Genomic DNA, 16270 nt, shown 5'->3' with positions numbered 1-16270 from the left:
AAGTTTTGAGTACAAAAAAGACGACTTTACTGTTCGACTTGGATTTTACGATGTAAGTGATTATTTTCGGCAACATGTCTGTCTGTCTGTCTGTCTCTCTGTCTGTCTGTCTGTCTGTCTGTCTGTCTGTCTGTCTGTCTATCTATCTATCTATCTATCTATCTATCTATAAACAATATTATTTTTATAGATTTTTACTGGCAACTCTGACCGAAATACAGTTGTAAGAAACCAACTAGACAATCCAGTCATAACGCAGTACATCCGGATTCACCCGAAGACATGGAAGAATCATATCTCTATGAGGACAGAGTTTTATGGCTGCAAAGAAGGTGAAAGTTCTACCAGAATTCTAGTTAACTATCGGGTTATCTGCTTAACATCATTTACGTCTCGTCTCGTACATCGTAAGATACATTTTGCCAATATTTGTTAAAAAAGCTGAAATTTTCGCCCGGAAATTTCTGTCGAACAAGAAGCTCGTAGAGCTTTAAACTGCGCTGATCGCGTGACCACTCTAGGAGAGCCATGTGGGGGGAACAAAAAATGCACCCCCCCCCCCAATCCCCTTTGTCTGCGCCATACAATGTTGTGACTGACAAACAGTATGGCAAGAAAACACCTTGTTTGACATTTCATGGTTGACTAGTTCCATCCGTAATAAAATATTTTTCTTATATGCTAAAGTTGGCCAAATTTTAAATTCTCATCCGTGAAACCAAAAAATCGCTTATCGGAACGACGGGATTTTTCGGGCGAAAGTTAACAACAACTGTCCCTGGGTCTGCAAGATCAATTGATAAGTACGTCTGGCTTTACGCCAGGAACGTAAGTGTCAGTGAGATTTTCGACAGTATTCCTCATTTGCATAAAACTGAAAACTGGCCCAATGACAATCTTTCGCAGTTTCTATACTGTTAGTATTCTTTTTGAACCTCTTTAACAGTTCAAAATTTTGCCCCTCTTTCGGTTTTCGTATTACAATAGGTGGTTGTAAAAATGCAGCGACTGACAAACTTTGTGTCACATTTCATGGTTGGCTTGTTCCAGCCGCGATTAATATTTTTTTTTATATGCAAATTCTGGCCGAATTTCCACGCGTGGACGTTGAAGCTCTTTTTAGCACAGAGGGTATTTCCCTTGCATACCGAATGACGTAAGCGGTACAAGCCAGGGCATGTTTGTGAAGGGAATTTTTCTTCATATCTCTAAAATCCTTTCAATGACACAGCCAAAAAATAGATAACGCTTAAAAGAGAAATACTCCACAATAAATTAGTTTAGTAAAGACCAAAGGATTCTTTAAAACCTTACATGACTCGATGTCTCACGGTGGTGCACAAAGTGACGCAAAAACGCTCACCTTCATTCATCTTTTTCGTTTTTGACACTGGTTACCTGAAATTTTGTATAAAAATGGAACTCGTCATTCTGAAAATCGTACGTTTTTTGTTTCTAATTTCGAATTTTTTGGCGGGAAAATGACGTCACAAAGTTGGCGCCATTTTTTTTTAAATCAGTATGAAGCATTTTTTGACAGTTTCTGAAAGAACTTGTCGCAAAGATCTTGAAACATAAAAAATTTCTGAGATATGTGAATCTAATCAAAAGTTGTCGCTAATTGAAGTTTGAATTTCCCGCCATTTTGTTACTAAAATAGCTCAAAATGGCGGAAAACTCAAACTTTAATGCACCATAACTTTGGTTTGGATTGACGTATTTCAGAAATTTTTTCAATTTTAGGATCTTTGCGACAATTTTTTTTTCAGAAACTGTCATAAAATGTTCCACATTAATTAAAAAAAATTGGCGTCAACTTTGTGACGTCATTTTCCCCGCCAAAAAATTCGAAATTCGAAAAACAAAAAACTTACGATTTTTCAAAATGACGAGTTCTATATTTATCCAAAATTTCAGGTAGCCAGTATCAAAAACGAGAAAGATGAATGAAGGTAAGCGTTTTAGGGTCACTTTGTGCCCACCGTGTCTAGCCGATGGAAAGTGAAACTTGTCATGTCAGCACATTCTTTGACACCAACGTAATGGTATTTAGTTACAGATTTTAGCCCGCTAAAATATTTTTTTTTTCACGCATGAAAATTTAGAATTTTCTTTGAGTAAAACACCCGCTTTTGAAGCAAACCCCAAATACTTAATTGATATCATTTTGTCTGGCTTCACGCCAGGAACGTCGGTATCCGTGAGAATTTCGACAGTATTCGCTATTTGCATAAAACTGAAAACTGGCCAAATGACACCCCGGGATGAAAATGTTTGGCAGTTTCTATACTGTTAGTACAGGCCCCTCTTTTCGTATTGTTAACAATAGGTGGTTGTTAAAATGTAGCGACTGACAAACATGATGATAAAAAAACACCTTGTGAGACAGGTCATGGTTGACTTGTTCCAGCCGCGATTATTAATTTGTCTTATATGCAAATTTTGGCCGAATTCACACCCGCGGACGCTGAAGCTGTTTTTAGCACATAGGGTATTTTTCTAGCATACCGAATGAAGTAAAAAAAAATACAATTATCAATTTACTCCATTCAATGGATGATAGAAACCTCAAGCGCAAATCGGGTTCTTATTACGCAACCTAGAAATCATTAGCTACGAACTTTTTTAGCATTGAAACAAATGATTTATTTGTTGGATATATACTCCTATAAGTTATATGTTTATTTATTTTGATACATGAAAATACATGGAAGTAATAAAAAGAAACGAAACATCCGATAACGTCGTAAAAAGGTAAAAACATGTTCGTTATCGCTATGATAGGATTCGACCCACCAAAGCTTGTCTGCAGAGATGCTCTCGGTATGCAAAGCGGAGAAATTCCTGATTCCGCCTTAAAATCGTCTTCCGCCTGGGACAAGTACTGGGGCCCTGAAAGGAGCAGATTAAACGAGCAACAAGAAGGTAGTTATTTCGGTGGTTGGCAACCTAAAACCTCAGATGCTAGACAATGGCTGCAGATCGACTTGGGAAAGGTAACAAAGGTCACCCGGATCGCGACTCAGGGAAGATCTGATTACAACTATTGGGTGACCAAATATACACTAACTTACAGCGACGACGAGGGAGAATTTAAGTCTTACAAAAGTGGCGAGGTTTGTATAAAATGTTTGAAAAATAGCATACACTCATGGGGTATAAGTTGTTTGTCGTACAATTGCAAAAGTATCCCCCGCCCCTCTGCGAAAATATCTTACTCCAAACAAAAAGGTGTAGACGCAACAATCCTTTCGATTATAAACCCTCACAAATATAAGCCCATGGGCAGAAACGTTAAAGATGATTTCCAGTCCGTACTGCGCAGACTCACGGTTTGTTTTCATTTTTGTTTTGAATTCGTTGAAACGTTACGGGTGTCGGTAAAACGCCGACTCGGGGTTGGGGTCGGGGCCGGGGTTGGGGTCGGGGTCGGGGTCGGGGTCAATTTTTTTAATTTTTTTTTTTTTAAATTCACTGATCGAGAAAAAAAATTACAAAGTTTATATTAGCGTGTGGGACATTTCGTGTCAAAAAAGCATTTTCTTCACAAATTCGCCACAAATCTTGATCCTTATAAGTTCAAAAGTATAAAAGAAGAAACTTGTGGTCTAGTAGGCGACAGGTGAAATTGTCTATCTCGGCGGATAGAAATTGCTGACGACTTTTTTCTGAGCGCTAGCTCCTCGCTAACATAGCATGAACTTTTTCAGGTTTAAATTAAATTGTACAAATGTTTGTGTAGCAAGAGAAAATTACTTCAGGTTTATATCGTTAAAATAAAGCCGCCTTTCGTATCCAAAAAAGTATTAATGAGGAGGCAGAATTGTTTTGTTTAAAAAGCGAAGCTCGCATTAACATGTCTCGCAATCTTGAAGTTTCTACATTCTCTTATTTGCGTGACCGAAATGCGGAAAATAAAATTGATCTTAGTAAATGCACACCGTTTTCGACGCAAATGGTGAGTTGTAGCCTGCCCGCCTTTCATCGCTCCCGCTTACTAAACACACCGTACAATCTTCGCTTGCTGTTCAAATTCGATCTTCCCCGGCAGTTCACAAATGAAGCAATTCACGTCTGTGCAAAGTTTTAAAAAGCTGGCTTCATATTTCAATTGTTAAGGAATTTTCCTGACTAAAACATATTACAACAAACTGCCCGACGTGCGAGTTTCTCTGTCAAAACAAACCGCTCTACTTCTTTGAAAATACTTATTTTGATATGAAACACAATTTAATTTAACATTTAATTTTAAAGTAAACATATTTAGAATATTTGCAAGACAACGTCTACGCGAGTTTCCCTTGAATTCTCTGTTTATACCTAATTTGTTTCAGTAGGACTAAAAAACCAAAGATCCTCCCAAAACAAAATCTATTTATTTAAGTTCTTATGAATCACAAGGTGGTTCTGTTGATCAACTGATCAACAAAATGCAAAATGAGCAAAGAACGGCTAAAACTGAGGTTTTGCTGACGAGGAAGTATTACACCCGCTTTCAGTGTTTGGTTTAGCGGTTTGTTGAAACAAACAACACGGATCGAAATCTGCCAATCACCAGCATGACCTTTTGACCTTGTGGGTGAAACCAACAAGGGTATCCATCGGTTTTGATTGGATCAGCACGTCGAAAGATGCTGAAGATGGTGTGGAAAGATGGACGTAGATAGATAGCTATGTACGTAACATTGAAAGGCAAGCGGGTGTAAATTATTCGATTACAGAGAATTAGACAACATCTTACCGCTAAACTGTATGCAAAAGTTAAATTTCACCTCTCACCTGTAAGACCTTAACTGAAATTCTTCTCTTATACTTATGAACTTATAAGGATCAAGATTTGTGGCGAATTTGTGAAGGAAATGCTTTTTTCGACTCGAAATGTCCCACACGCTAATATAAACTTTGTAATTTTTTTTTCTCAATCAGTGAATTTTATAAAAAAAAATAAAAAAATTGACCCCGACCCCGACCCCAACCCCGACCCCGACCCCAACCCCGACCCCGGCCCCGGCCCCAACCCCGACCCCGAGTCGGCGTTTTACCGACACTTCGGTGATAGCGTACATGAAGTTTTTTAGTTCGCCATTACGGATCGTTTCGTTCAAGAATTCACGATGAGCTAAAACGTCCGTCTGAAATACCGTCGAGCTTCTTTTACTCGTTATTATTGTTTTGCAAGGATATATGGCGTTAATAATGAAGAAAAAGGTAAGTTTTGTTCCGGAATTTTTATTTTTGCTAGTAAACATTCTTCTGTTTGTGAGACTCACAAACATTGCAGGCAGAGATTGCGCAGTACGGACTGGAAATCATCTTTAAGCAAATATACACCCTCGACTTATTTTCGAAATTTTACGACGTTATCGCCTAAAAAGACGGTTGTTGTGAATGGCTTTTTCGTCAATCGCCTGAGAAGAGGTATCTTCAGAGCCAAGTAAAGAGTTTTTGTCAGTTTGTGACAATCGAAAAGATTGGCAAGTTTTGCCGTTATGACTCTTGCTTTCAGGACTTAAAATTAGTTTGTCAACAATGATTGGTCACTTGTTTTGTCAGTTTGTGTCGACGTCAGTCAATTTCTGATGGTTCTTTACAAATTTAGTTCGTCGCCTTTGCTGATCTAGTTGTTTGTACGGTGGAAGAAGAGATTAACATCCTTTTGAGAGGTGTTTCGTCTGAGTTATTGTACTAGCCTTTTTATATGCAGTCGGTGATAGTATACGTTTGTACTGTAGATGAAGCATTCAGCGGCCAATTTAATTCTGTGGTTTGCATTGTCAGCAGGCTTTTTAGCTAGGTGGGAGTCCAGGAGTCCTATGGACGGCCACTTTTCAGAGAAAGTTACACACCTTCTTATAAAAGCGTGAACACTAAAAAATATGTCTGGAATGTTTGTGTTTAGCCAATCACATGCGAGAACTTCAGACCGCAGAAACCACAAACAGTAAATGGGTTTCCATCGGTCACGGAGCAACTTTAGTTCTTATTTTGTTTCAGGATACACGCTCTGTCTTTTTTAAGAATTTAAAGAACTGCTATTCTTTCGTATCGAGGGCCACATCCAGAACATGGTTTCAGGGATTTTTGAAAGAAAAAAAGGACGGTTTCTCTAGCGACGATATACGACATGGTTCAGTGCATGCAGTATGTTGTAGACATGTCTAGACATAAGATGTAAACACGATAAACCGAATATAAAATACAAAATTGTGGAGTTTTCGTTACTGATTGTAAATCTTTTCGGTAGAACAAGGGATTCGATTTATTTCGGCAAACGATTTCAACCCTTAGGCAATTAGAGGTTCCGTGATCGTAAGACTGCAAACTGCAAAGGCTCCAGACGAAAATTATTCAAAATGTTGGCGTGATTGGTGCAAAGTAAACACCTCAATCGCTCAATCGTTTGATTTTCGCTTTTCCTTCCCGCTATCGTTTCGCTGTTATCGAAGAAACAAACCTTCCTTCTATCAGTGTTTAGGTCTGCTACAATAGTTGGGGTGAGATAAAAACCGGAAAATGCAAGCTTACCTCAGTACAAATTGTAACATGCCATCAGGCGAACGGTAACTGCAGATACGAATTCGTTACAATTTTTGAAAATTGGCGGCAACTGGGGCAAATCGTAGCGTCGGGCGCATCGGTTTTTCAATTTTTTCTATAAAAAAAAAAATCACTCAAACCTATTCTTCAGTGGAGCAGTGAATGTTCTCAAAAAGGAAGGAATTACAATTAGTGTGTTTACTTGTAAATTGGAGCGAAACGAGAACCAAATATTGTTCCGTGACCGATGGAAACCCATGTGGTTTCTGCGGTCTGAAGTTCTCGCATGTGATTGGTTAAAAGACAAAGAACATTCCAGACATATTTTAAGTGTTCACGCTTTAATAAGAAGCGGTGTAATATGAATACCTGTATGCAAAGTTTTTTTTAGCAAATTTGGAAATCCTTATATATCTTTGCACTTATAACTGCAGAAAAACACCTTGCATGCTCCTCAGGCCCGCCTATTGGGGGAAAGTCAGGCCTTATGAAAATTTTGGACTCTCAACTTTTAAATCCTAGCTAAAAGCCTGATTGTCAGTCGATGTTTTCTGCACTGGAAAATGTAACCATTTCTTGTCGATTCTACCAGTTTCTTCCGAGACAGAAACAAACGTTTTTATATAGGAAAATGAGTGAACGAAGTGTTACTTCCACATAGTCTTTGGGCTCACCCAACGGAATTTTTAACCATTGTTTATATCTCATCACATAGTCAATAAAATCAATAATACGGATCTTCATCTTCGCCTACCTACATGTATAAAGCTTAATATTGTTGTTCGTATTTGTTTTTCTTTTTTCTGTTTGTTTGCTTAGGAAATAGAGGGAAACACGGACAGAAACACGCCGGCGGGCCGCATTCTAGACGAGCCAATTATAGCTCGGTTTATACGAATACATCCCAAGACGTGGCATGCGTACATTACCATGAGGGTGGAATTGTTCGGCTGTAGGGAAGGTACATTGGTGTTGTTGCATAAATGGATTTACCTAAGTCTAAAAGCGGAGATCTCCGGTTATTAACGTTGCCTTTTATTTAATTCTGAATTTACTGACTATAGACAGGAAAAATTACGACTTCAGCCCGCGATCTTATGGAAAAAAATCATAACCTGGCCAAAAATCGCGCAACTACGATGAGCTCCACACGTGAGTCTGTGATATGGTCATGTAATACTAGCCAGCGGATAACTTGTTTTGACAGCTTTCAATTGACCATAGTATAAGATGTTAAATACCAAAGATGTAAGATGACGTTACCATTTACGTTAATCTATTAGTGTAATATAGCCGCCATGTTGCGTGACGTCGTCTTTTGCACGTAAAGGGCATGTACCCGTGACTATGCCGCTAGCCATGATGAACATGAAAAATCAAATGCATGATTCTTTTATTTCTGTGCATGCATGATTGTCCTCTTTTTGTCGCCTATGGGGCTCTGCTCTGCGGCCCTTTGGGTCGCTGGTGATCTCCGCTATTATAGATAATCTGCAAATCAACATATTAAGCCTTCTACACGCATGTCTAGGAAAACTGGAAAGAAAAACTTCATTTTAACGATGCATAATGTCAGATGATGTTGAAATAAGTATTTATTGATGCATTGGTTTCAAATAAGCAAAACAGTTAATCTCACGTGCAATTTTCTCAGTCCTGCTCCCCTTTTGTAGTACATATGGCTGTTTACAGTAATAATGCGTATAGCAAATGATAAATAAACACTAGCCTAGAAAGAAAGTAAGCAAATCATCTTTAAACTGGAAATGATACTTGTACACAACGATACATACTTGATCACATTCTCTATGGCACGATTGCACCTTTGCTACTTGGCAGCATTTCATTGGATATTTACACGAGGTACATTCCTTTTCGAATTCAGCATCAGCTAACGGGTAGCTTTATCTGTCGCTGACCAGAAATACTTCCCATATCATGCCGTTATTGAAAGGATGGTAAAAAAAGCCAAATAAATCCGCGCAACGCGCTCCTAAACCGCATTAAAAAGAATTTGAACCTTAGTTTTGGTATGTGCAAGGGTGTTTTGTTCGACTGTGTTTCACCAAACTAAGAACGTTTGTTTATATGTATTATTCAAAGTTGATGACGGATTCTCCAATTGGAGCGACTGGGGTCCATGCTCTGTGACATGTGGTGGTGGAACGCATAAACGAGTGCGAACTTGCACAAATCCTCCACCGCAGAATGGCGGGAAAGACTGCGAGGGACTGAAGGAAATGAGTCAAAAATGCAGCAGCAATGAATGCCCCACTGCTATTGAAGCCTGCTCTAATTATATTGTAAAATACAGCAATTTTCATCGAGAAGTAGTAACTAAGCCAAATTGACTTTACAGATGTGTAGTCCACAAATAAACACTGACACGTTTTAAATAAAGATACGATAGGCTTCTATACATTTCTACCTACACATATTTTTCTACCTACCCTACCTACAATCCTACCGACTTATCTATCTTTTACGACAGTCAGTGATATTTATGCCCATAACCAGGGCACGTAAATAAATAACACAATGGCAATTAACGGACTGGAATTATTATTAAATTAAATTAAATGCACCCTTTTGCAGCCGCATTCGTGCTCAGTTTCGCTTTTGTTTGTAGTTGATGGCCGCTATACGAGTAGAGTGAATGCTCGACGACATGCGATCCTGGCAGCCGTAAAAGGGAGCGCAGCTGCACAAATCCACCACCACAAAACGGCGGGAAAGATTGCTCAAGTTTGGGAGAACCTTCAAAAACAAAATGGTGCAACAGAGGAAATACACAGCAGTGCAAAGGTAGGTAATCTCTAAGGAAATGATTTGAACCAAGGCACAGAAACCAAAGAGTGCAACAAAAAGGCATCCAAAAGATGCCCTTGTAAGTATTTGAAAACGGGAATGCTTTTCATCCTTTACGAAAATGATGTGCTGCATCAACTGATTTTTGGTGTGCAATGCTGAAAACAGACAAAGCCAAACATAAGTGTAATTTCGATGGTTGTGAAACACCCTTGGGAATGATACTTGGGCGTTGATACAAGAAAACCGGCCTCGGTTCTGGACAGAACAAAAACGGAGATGTGTTTGTCTACAAATTCGAGTGAAGTAAGCTGCCAAAACATTTGTTTTAATGTTTGCTCTTATCCTTGGTCTGTTCATAGTTTATAGAGGGAAATGGTTAGGAAGCCCGGCAAACATCAAAGGAGCATAAAAAGAGGCCAAGATTTATGTTGCACGGTCCACGACCCTGCACATCTTTTGTTTTGCGCTCATACACTATGCATGAATTACGTAATCGCAGTGTTTCCATTGGTTAGTTGCATGAACCCACATAACCACCTATTGTATTTTGTCAGGTTTTGTGCAGGGTCAACCCCCAAAACAGCGAACAAAAACATACAACAAAGAACTCTGCCAGGATTCTTAACCATTTCCCTCTATTAACTATGGTTTGTTCGATTCAGAGACAAAGGGTTTGGTTGGCCGGGATTATTGTGTTGCCTATCTGGGAAAAGATACTATTAGGAATGTGTCTAGTCGAACTTAGGGCAACGAAACAAAATCCGTAAGAGACTAGCATCCTCCTGCCCAGTGGGTTAAAAATACTCCTAGTTGCCCCTGATTTGAAGTATGTACCGTTTAACAGATTGTAACATCCTATTGCTGAAAACATAGTTTCCAAATTTTTCTTCTCGAAATATAGCCTGTACATAGCTGGGTCACAGCGGGGTATTATTCCATACATTACAGTAAGTAACCTCTAGTCGATCGATATATAAGATGACTGATTTAATTTCCATTCATTTTTTTCAGGAAGTGGTCAAGAATGGATTACCGAACCAGAAATAAAACCATAAAATAACTAAGGGGTGCTGGTTAAATTTGTTATGTGGGCGGGCTTAAGGGCAATAAAATAGAGCTTGCTGGTGTATAGCCTGCGTGGAAAACGTTGAAAGAAGAGGTTGTGTGAGGGAGGGGGGGGGGGGGTGGAAGGAAGAAGGGAGCAGGCTAGCTGGTGTACGTATTTCATTTCCCTATAATTTAAACCAGCAATAGTGTAATGTCAAGGTAATAAAAGGTGTGCAAAATAAAACTGTTGTGGTCTCGTGTCAATATGTGTGGTAAAAAGGAAACTAATTTCGGTTTTAATATCCTTGCCAAAGAGACTGTGGTGAAAAGGAAACTCAAGTCCGTTATTAAATCCTTGTAAAAAGACTGTGACAAAAAGGGAATTTATTTCGCTTTTTTATCGTTCTAAAAAGATTGCGGTGGGAAAGGAAATCGTTTCGGTTTTGCTCTAAAAGGACTATGGTGAAAAGGGAACTTATTTCGGTTTTTATTGTCCTAAAAAATGTAATGAAAAGGGAATTCATTTCGGTTTTTAAATCCTCGTGAAGAGACTGTGGTGAAAAGGGAACTCGTTTTGTTTGTTTATATCTTTGTAAAAAGTGTAATGAGAAGGGAACTCGTATTAGTTTTTTACATCCTTGTAAAAAGACTGTTATGAAAAAGGGAACTCCTGTCGGTTTTTAAATCCTTGTAAAAGGATTGAAAAGAGAACTTATTTCGGTTTTTATCGTCCCTAAAAGACTGTAGTGAAAAAAGGAACTCATTGTTTAGTTACAGAATTTACCCTTTGAAATACACGATTCCAAAGTTTGAAAGGAGTAGTGGTATAACTAACGATTTTATAAGCGCTCAAAGTTGTGCCTTTTCACCCTCAAAATGGTCAGAGAAATGGGTCGACTTTATTCCAGAAATACTAGCCCGTAACGTCACTTTGGTGCCAAACGTTTGGTTGCGCAGTTAATCACACATTCAGTCGGTTTCTTGCAACGAAAGAGTGTTTTCAAGACGAAAAGATGTCGAGTAATTCAGAAATGAACAAAATTTTAGAAATATCTAGCAACCCCGATGATGAGAAAACTAAATATTCGAAAGTACGATATTTTTGCGCAGATCTAACTACGCTTACTTGCCTAAGTATTGGCTTACGTAATACTAGTATTACCAGTTTTTAGGAACCCCTTTTATGCACCTAAAAGACATGGCATACACTTAGAACAGGACGTTTTCTTGCCATTTTATATATCGCTTAATAAATGAAAATAATACAGCTATAAAATGCGTCTGTTCGAAGTATTTTAATTAAAGGCCCTTTATAATACCTAAATGACAGATTTAAAATGGTATATAAAAGGGTAAGGGGTTAGAGCTTGGGCGGAGCCTCCCCGTATAAAACTTTTGGGAAAAAAGCATTTTAAAAATTGTGATGTCACAGAAACGGTTGTTTATGGCTTTTTGTTTTCAATTTCTAGACATGATAGCAGTCTACATGTGACATCTTAACAGATTTTAAGGAAAAGCGAATGATATTGCTGTACAATATTATTATTGTACAACTCTATGGCCGCTATATTGGTGCCCCAAAGAGGGACACAAACATGCCGCTGCATACTAATACTGTTATCTTTTTTTAAAACTATTTTTGCAATCACTCGGTGTAAAAAAACGCTTCAAAGCTATATTTTGGATACACATTTCTCTTTGCTTGCTCTGTAATCTTTTAGTTTTCCGTTAGAGCAAACGGTGTTGGTATCTGTGATGAAAACCATTGTAAACAGTCTCGTAATATGTTTTTACAATGTTAAGCAAGCTCAAAAATTTTAATTTTATTCTTCAATTATTATTATACCCCCAACCCTCCATGTACTGTAATATCTCATTTATTTTTACCTGTATGGTCATCTGCAAATGCCGTATTACATTTTATAGGTTTTCCAATACCTGAGGTGTCATCAAAATGCAAGAATCCACTGGGAATGGAAAGCGGCTTGATACCAAATTCCGCCATAACAGCCTCCTCTGAGCTTACTCGGGCGTATACAGCTGCGAACGCCAGGCTGAACTTTAAGGGAGTACCTGGACGTGTCGGCGCTTGGATACCAGCCAGGCAAGATCACAGTTAGTGGCTTCAGATCAATTTTGGAAAACAGACAGAAATTACGGGCATTGCCACACAAGGTTATTGGAATGCCGTTCATTACGTCAAGAGTTATACATTACGATACAGTAATGATGGTTATTCCTTCAAGCAATATCAACCAGAATCGTATACCAAGGTAAACTTTTAATAAAGTTCTTTGGCGGTTGGGTGGGGAGGGTGCTGGATCTAATTAAATGATTGATATTCTGTACGATGTGGACAAGTAAATAAAAAATTGCAACACGCATCATAGTAGAACTATTGAATTTCTCGAGATACGGACTTGACAAACGATGCCAGTTTCTTGTTTGTTCCACTGCATGATCGATGTAACATTTATACCTTATTATAGGAAATTAATGCGTCATGAAATTAACGCGAATTTTAAACATTCGCGTTAATTTAAGTCGCGTTAATTTTAGTTAACGTTAATTTCCGCACCGTTAATTAAGTGGAGCGTTAATTTCCATGACGTTAATTTACATTATTTTGGCCCCAATTTCTCGTTGCAGTCCAGAAGTTCTTGACTCCAAGGAAAAAGCATTGTTCTATCTGCCACTATCATTGATACTGCGAAGAACGCTCAAAGTGGGAAAAGTACCACGAACATTGTTTGCGTTTAAGATTATACGCCTGCAAGTGTTGAAATAAACTTGTTCCAGATGTGTACGTCGCGTTAATTTCCTTCATTTTGAAATGTTACCCCCTCTTTTGCGTTAATTTCCTTTATTGGGAAGTACTTTTTCCTTCAATTCGCGTTAATTTAAGTCGCGTTAATTTCAAATACCTTAATTAACACAAGCGTTAATTTCCTATAATAAGGTAATTGAAAAGAATAGAAATTTACATGAGAAACAAGCTCGCAAGTGGTAGGGAGGGAGAATTCCCAGACGAATGTTCGAGTTCAATTTACTTTTGCAATTTTCTATTTTCAGCAGATTGTTAACATTTATCGCGAAACCTTCAAAAAACGGTTCGGCCTTAGGCTTTTGGTAATAATTTTGCGTCTGAAAATAATTGGCACATAAGACCATTTCATGGTAAACACATAGAACAAACTCTCAGTCGTTAAATGAGATGTTAAATCTCTGAACTTACATACTGTAATTATAACGATGTGAAATGCAAACAAGTCTACAGCACGGGTCTTATAATAGAAAAAAATGTGTCATTCTTTTAAGCTTAAAGGGATTGTGTCACGGCTAAGTCAATTTTATGTTATCAAATTTTGCCAAATTATCTCTATGAAACTAAATGTTTGCAAAGAAATTAATTCTTAATTCTAAATGAAAAACTGTAGCTTTACTGCAGCCAATTGTGTCTCCCGGGCGTTGTAATTTAAAGTTACAAGCAAACAAGATTAATTAACTTTGAAAACTGTTCCGCCGGACCGTATTTCAAAAACCCATATCGCAATCCATTCCAATCTTCGACACTTTTGGCCATCCGTACCTTCTTTTGCATTTGGTTTGTTATTTAATTTTTCCTTCACTGCTTAAGAGGTTATTTTTATATTTTAACGAATTTGATAGTCATTTCATATGTTTAAGTTTGGCTAAAACCCGTGACACGGTCCCTTTAAAATTAAATATAAGCTTACTGCACCTTTGGCATATATTCGGGGGAAGGGGGCTGGTTTTAGAAGTTTTTTTTTTTGGTTTCTAAGAACCTTTTTTATCGAAAATGTAAGTTTCACCTAACAGTTGTTATTTTTAAGATTTTTGCAACAAACAACGATCGAAATAGCATCGTCAAATATGACTTGATCCCACCAATTACCGCAAAGTACATCAGAATCATTCCGGAATCTTGGTACGCTTACATCGCTTTGCGTGTAGAGTTCTACGGATGCGCAGCAAGTAAGAATCTCTAATACTTGTTTTAATTAGCGTTTTGTCTACTTTAACTGGTAAGATTTTTTTTCCAATTTTCTCTTTCCTAGTACATAGATAGATAGATAGTTTAATTGATATTTTTACATGATAGTCTAAAACTGAATTGCGTAAATATTTACAAAGAGATAAATTATTAAAAAAACATATATGATACAACTATTGAAATCTATTATAACTGTATTAAAAATTTGCCATAAAGGGAAACAAACTATGTTTAAAACGATCGGTTCGAGCCTTATATGCTTGAAAATGATATTGACTTCTTAAGTTATACGTATTTACATTTTCTTGTGGTAAGAACTTATGTAATTTATGGCTACTTTCGAACATGATCTTATTGAAGAGTTTCTTGCACAGGATAGAACGTCTTTCCTTTAAGGAGCTTAGATTACAACATGATAGGTTATCCTGATATGATGCGTGTGGATCGATAATAAATAGCGCGCGTTTCTGTACACGTTCTATATCGTCGCTTAAGTGAGCGAGAAGGCTATGGTGAAAAGCCGACGCGCAATACTCTAGAACCGGTCTTCTGCATATTATAGGGCTTAGTTACACCTTCTTCGTAGTAAAAGAATACGAGTATTTTTCTTTACTATACTATTTTTTACCGTTAATAATGTTTATGTAACATCTCACACAACATTTCAATACATGGTGAAAAGTGAATTTTTGAAAAAACAAACGCAACACGTTAATTGTTCCAGATAATGGCGGCTACTCCCAGTGGGGCGATTGGACTAAATGTTCTGTAACTTGTGGCACTGGACAGCGCTCACGAAGCCGTACTTGCACAAATCCTCCCCCAAGTTCTGGTGGCAAGGATTGCTCTGGCCTGGGACCTGACAAAGAGACAGGGGAATGTGACAGTGGAGGTTGTCCAGGTGAAGAAATGAGAGAAAGAGTTCTTGCAAATTTCTATTTTCAAGATGAGATAGAGAAATACATTTAAAGGAACACTGTCACCAGTTTCACTTCAAAATCTCAAGAGCCTGAAAACTTACGAAAACTACGAATCGTGGTGCAATATTAATTATGTTAAAAATCACCATGCAAGTGTACTGTAGCGATAACCAAGTGCTATTATTGTGATGCTATCAAGAACTCTAAATCTCAACTTAAAAAAAGTTAAGCCGATTTTTTCAAGATTTGTCCTTGTGGACTGGAAAAACACCTAAAAATTATTATGGGTCCCTTCTTCTTTCAACAACAATTTACTTTTTAACTCCATTTTGGTGTACTAGGTGCGATGCATTTCATGTACGAGAAGACCTATTCGCCAATTTTATTACTTTTTACCGAAAAGCATTAAAATCCCCGTGACAGTGTCCCATTAACGAATAGAACACGACCAGTGAAAAAAAAAAAAAAAAACAAGAAACAAAACAAAACGCGCGAATAAATTATTGTCTTTACTACCTTTTATAGTCAACGGTGGTTACTCGGATTGGGCACCATACGACAAGTGTTCAAAGACTTGTGGAGGTGGAGTTCAGACGCGAAAGAGAACGTGTACCAATCCACCCCCGGCAAGTTCCGGAAAAGATTGCAGTGGACTGGGACCAGACACTTATACTAGGGAATGCAACACCATCGAATGTCCTAAAAGTAAGATAAAGCTTTTCATTATTTTATCCAAAGGTCATAGAATGCTTTCAAAAATAACTTTTTCTTTCCGAGAATGTACTCTTAAATTTCCCGTCTGCAACATGAAATAATTCTGATTGTTCACAGTTTGTCGATCTGACAAAGTTGTTTAGAATGCTAGCAGTAAGGTGATAAACGCATTTTAAAATCTTAAATTCTTGTAAAATGCAGTTTGTTTTACGAATCCTTTTTTTTT

At 37.8% G+C, this 16270-nt stretch overlaps 1 protein-coding gene across 1 annotated transcript in view; it reads left to right on the top strand.

The window, feature by feature from the left end:
• LOC144631901 (uncharacterized) overlaps positions 1–10551 on the top strand; it is an 86071-nt gene extending 75520 nt beyond the window's left edge. The window contains exons 15-19 of the mRNA XM_078490484.1: positions 191–332; positions 2785–3116; positions 7357–7498; positions 9167–9342; positions 10360–10551. Coding sequence (XP_078346610.1) covers positions 191–332; positions 2785–3116; positions 7357–7498; positions 9167–9342; positions 10360–10395 — 828 coding nt within the window. The 3' untranslated portion in view covers positions 10396–10551. The remainder of the gene's footprint in view (positions 1–190; positions 333–2784; positions 3117–7356; positions 7499–9166; positions 9343–10359) is intronic.
• Positions 10552–16270: the final 5719 nt, after the last annotated feature.

The sequence above is a fragment of the Oculina patagonica genome, chromosome 12, assembly GCF_052425735.1.
Source record: "Oculina patagonica isolate OP01 chromosome 12, crgOcupat, whole genome shotgun sequence".
Taxonomy (NCBI): Eukaryota; Metazoa; Cnidaria; class Anthozoa; order Scleractinia; family Oculinidae; genus Oculina; species Oculina patagonica.
This window is presented reverse-complemented; position numbering and strand designations above follow the sequence as displayed.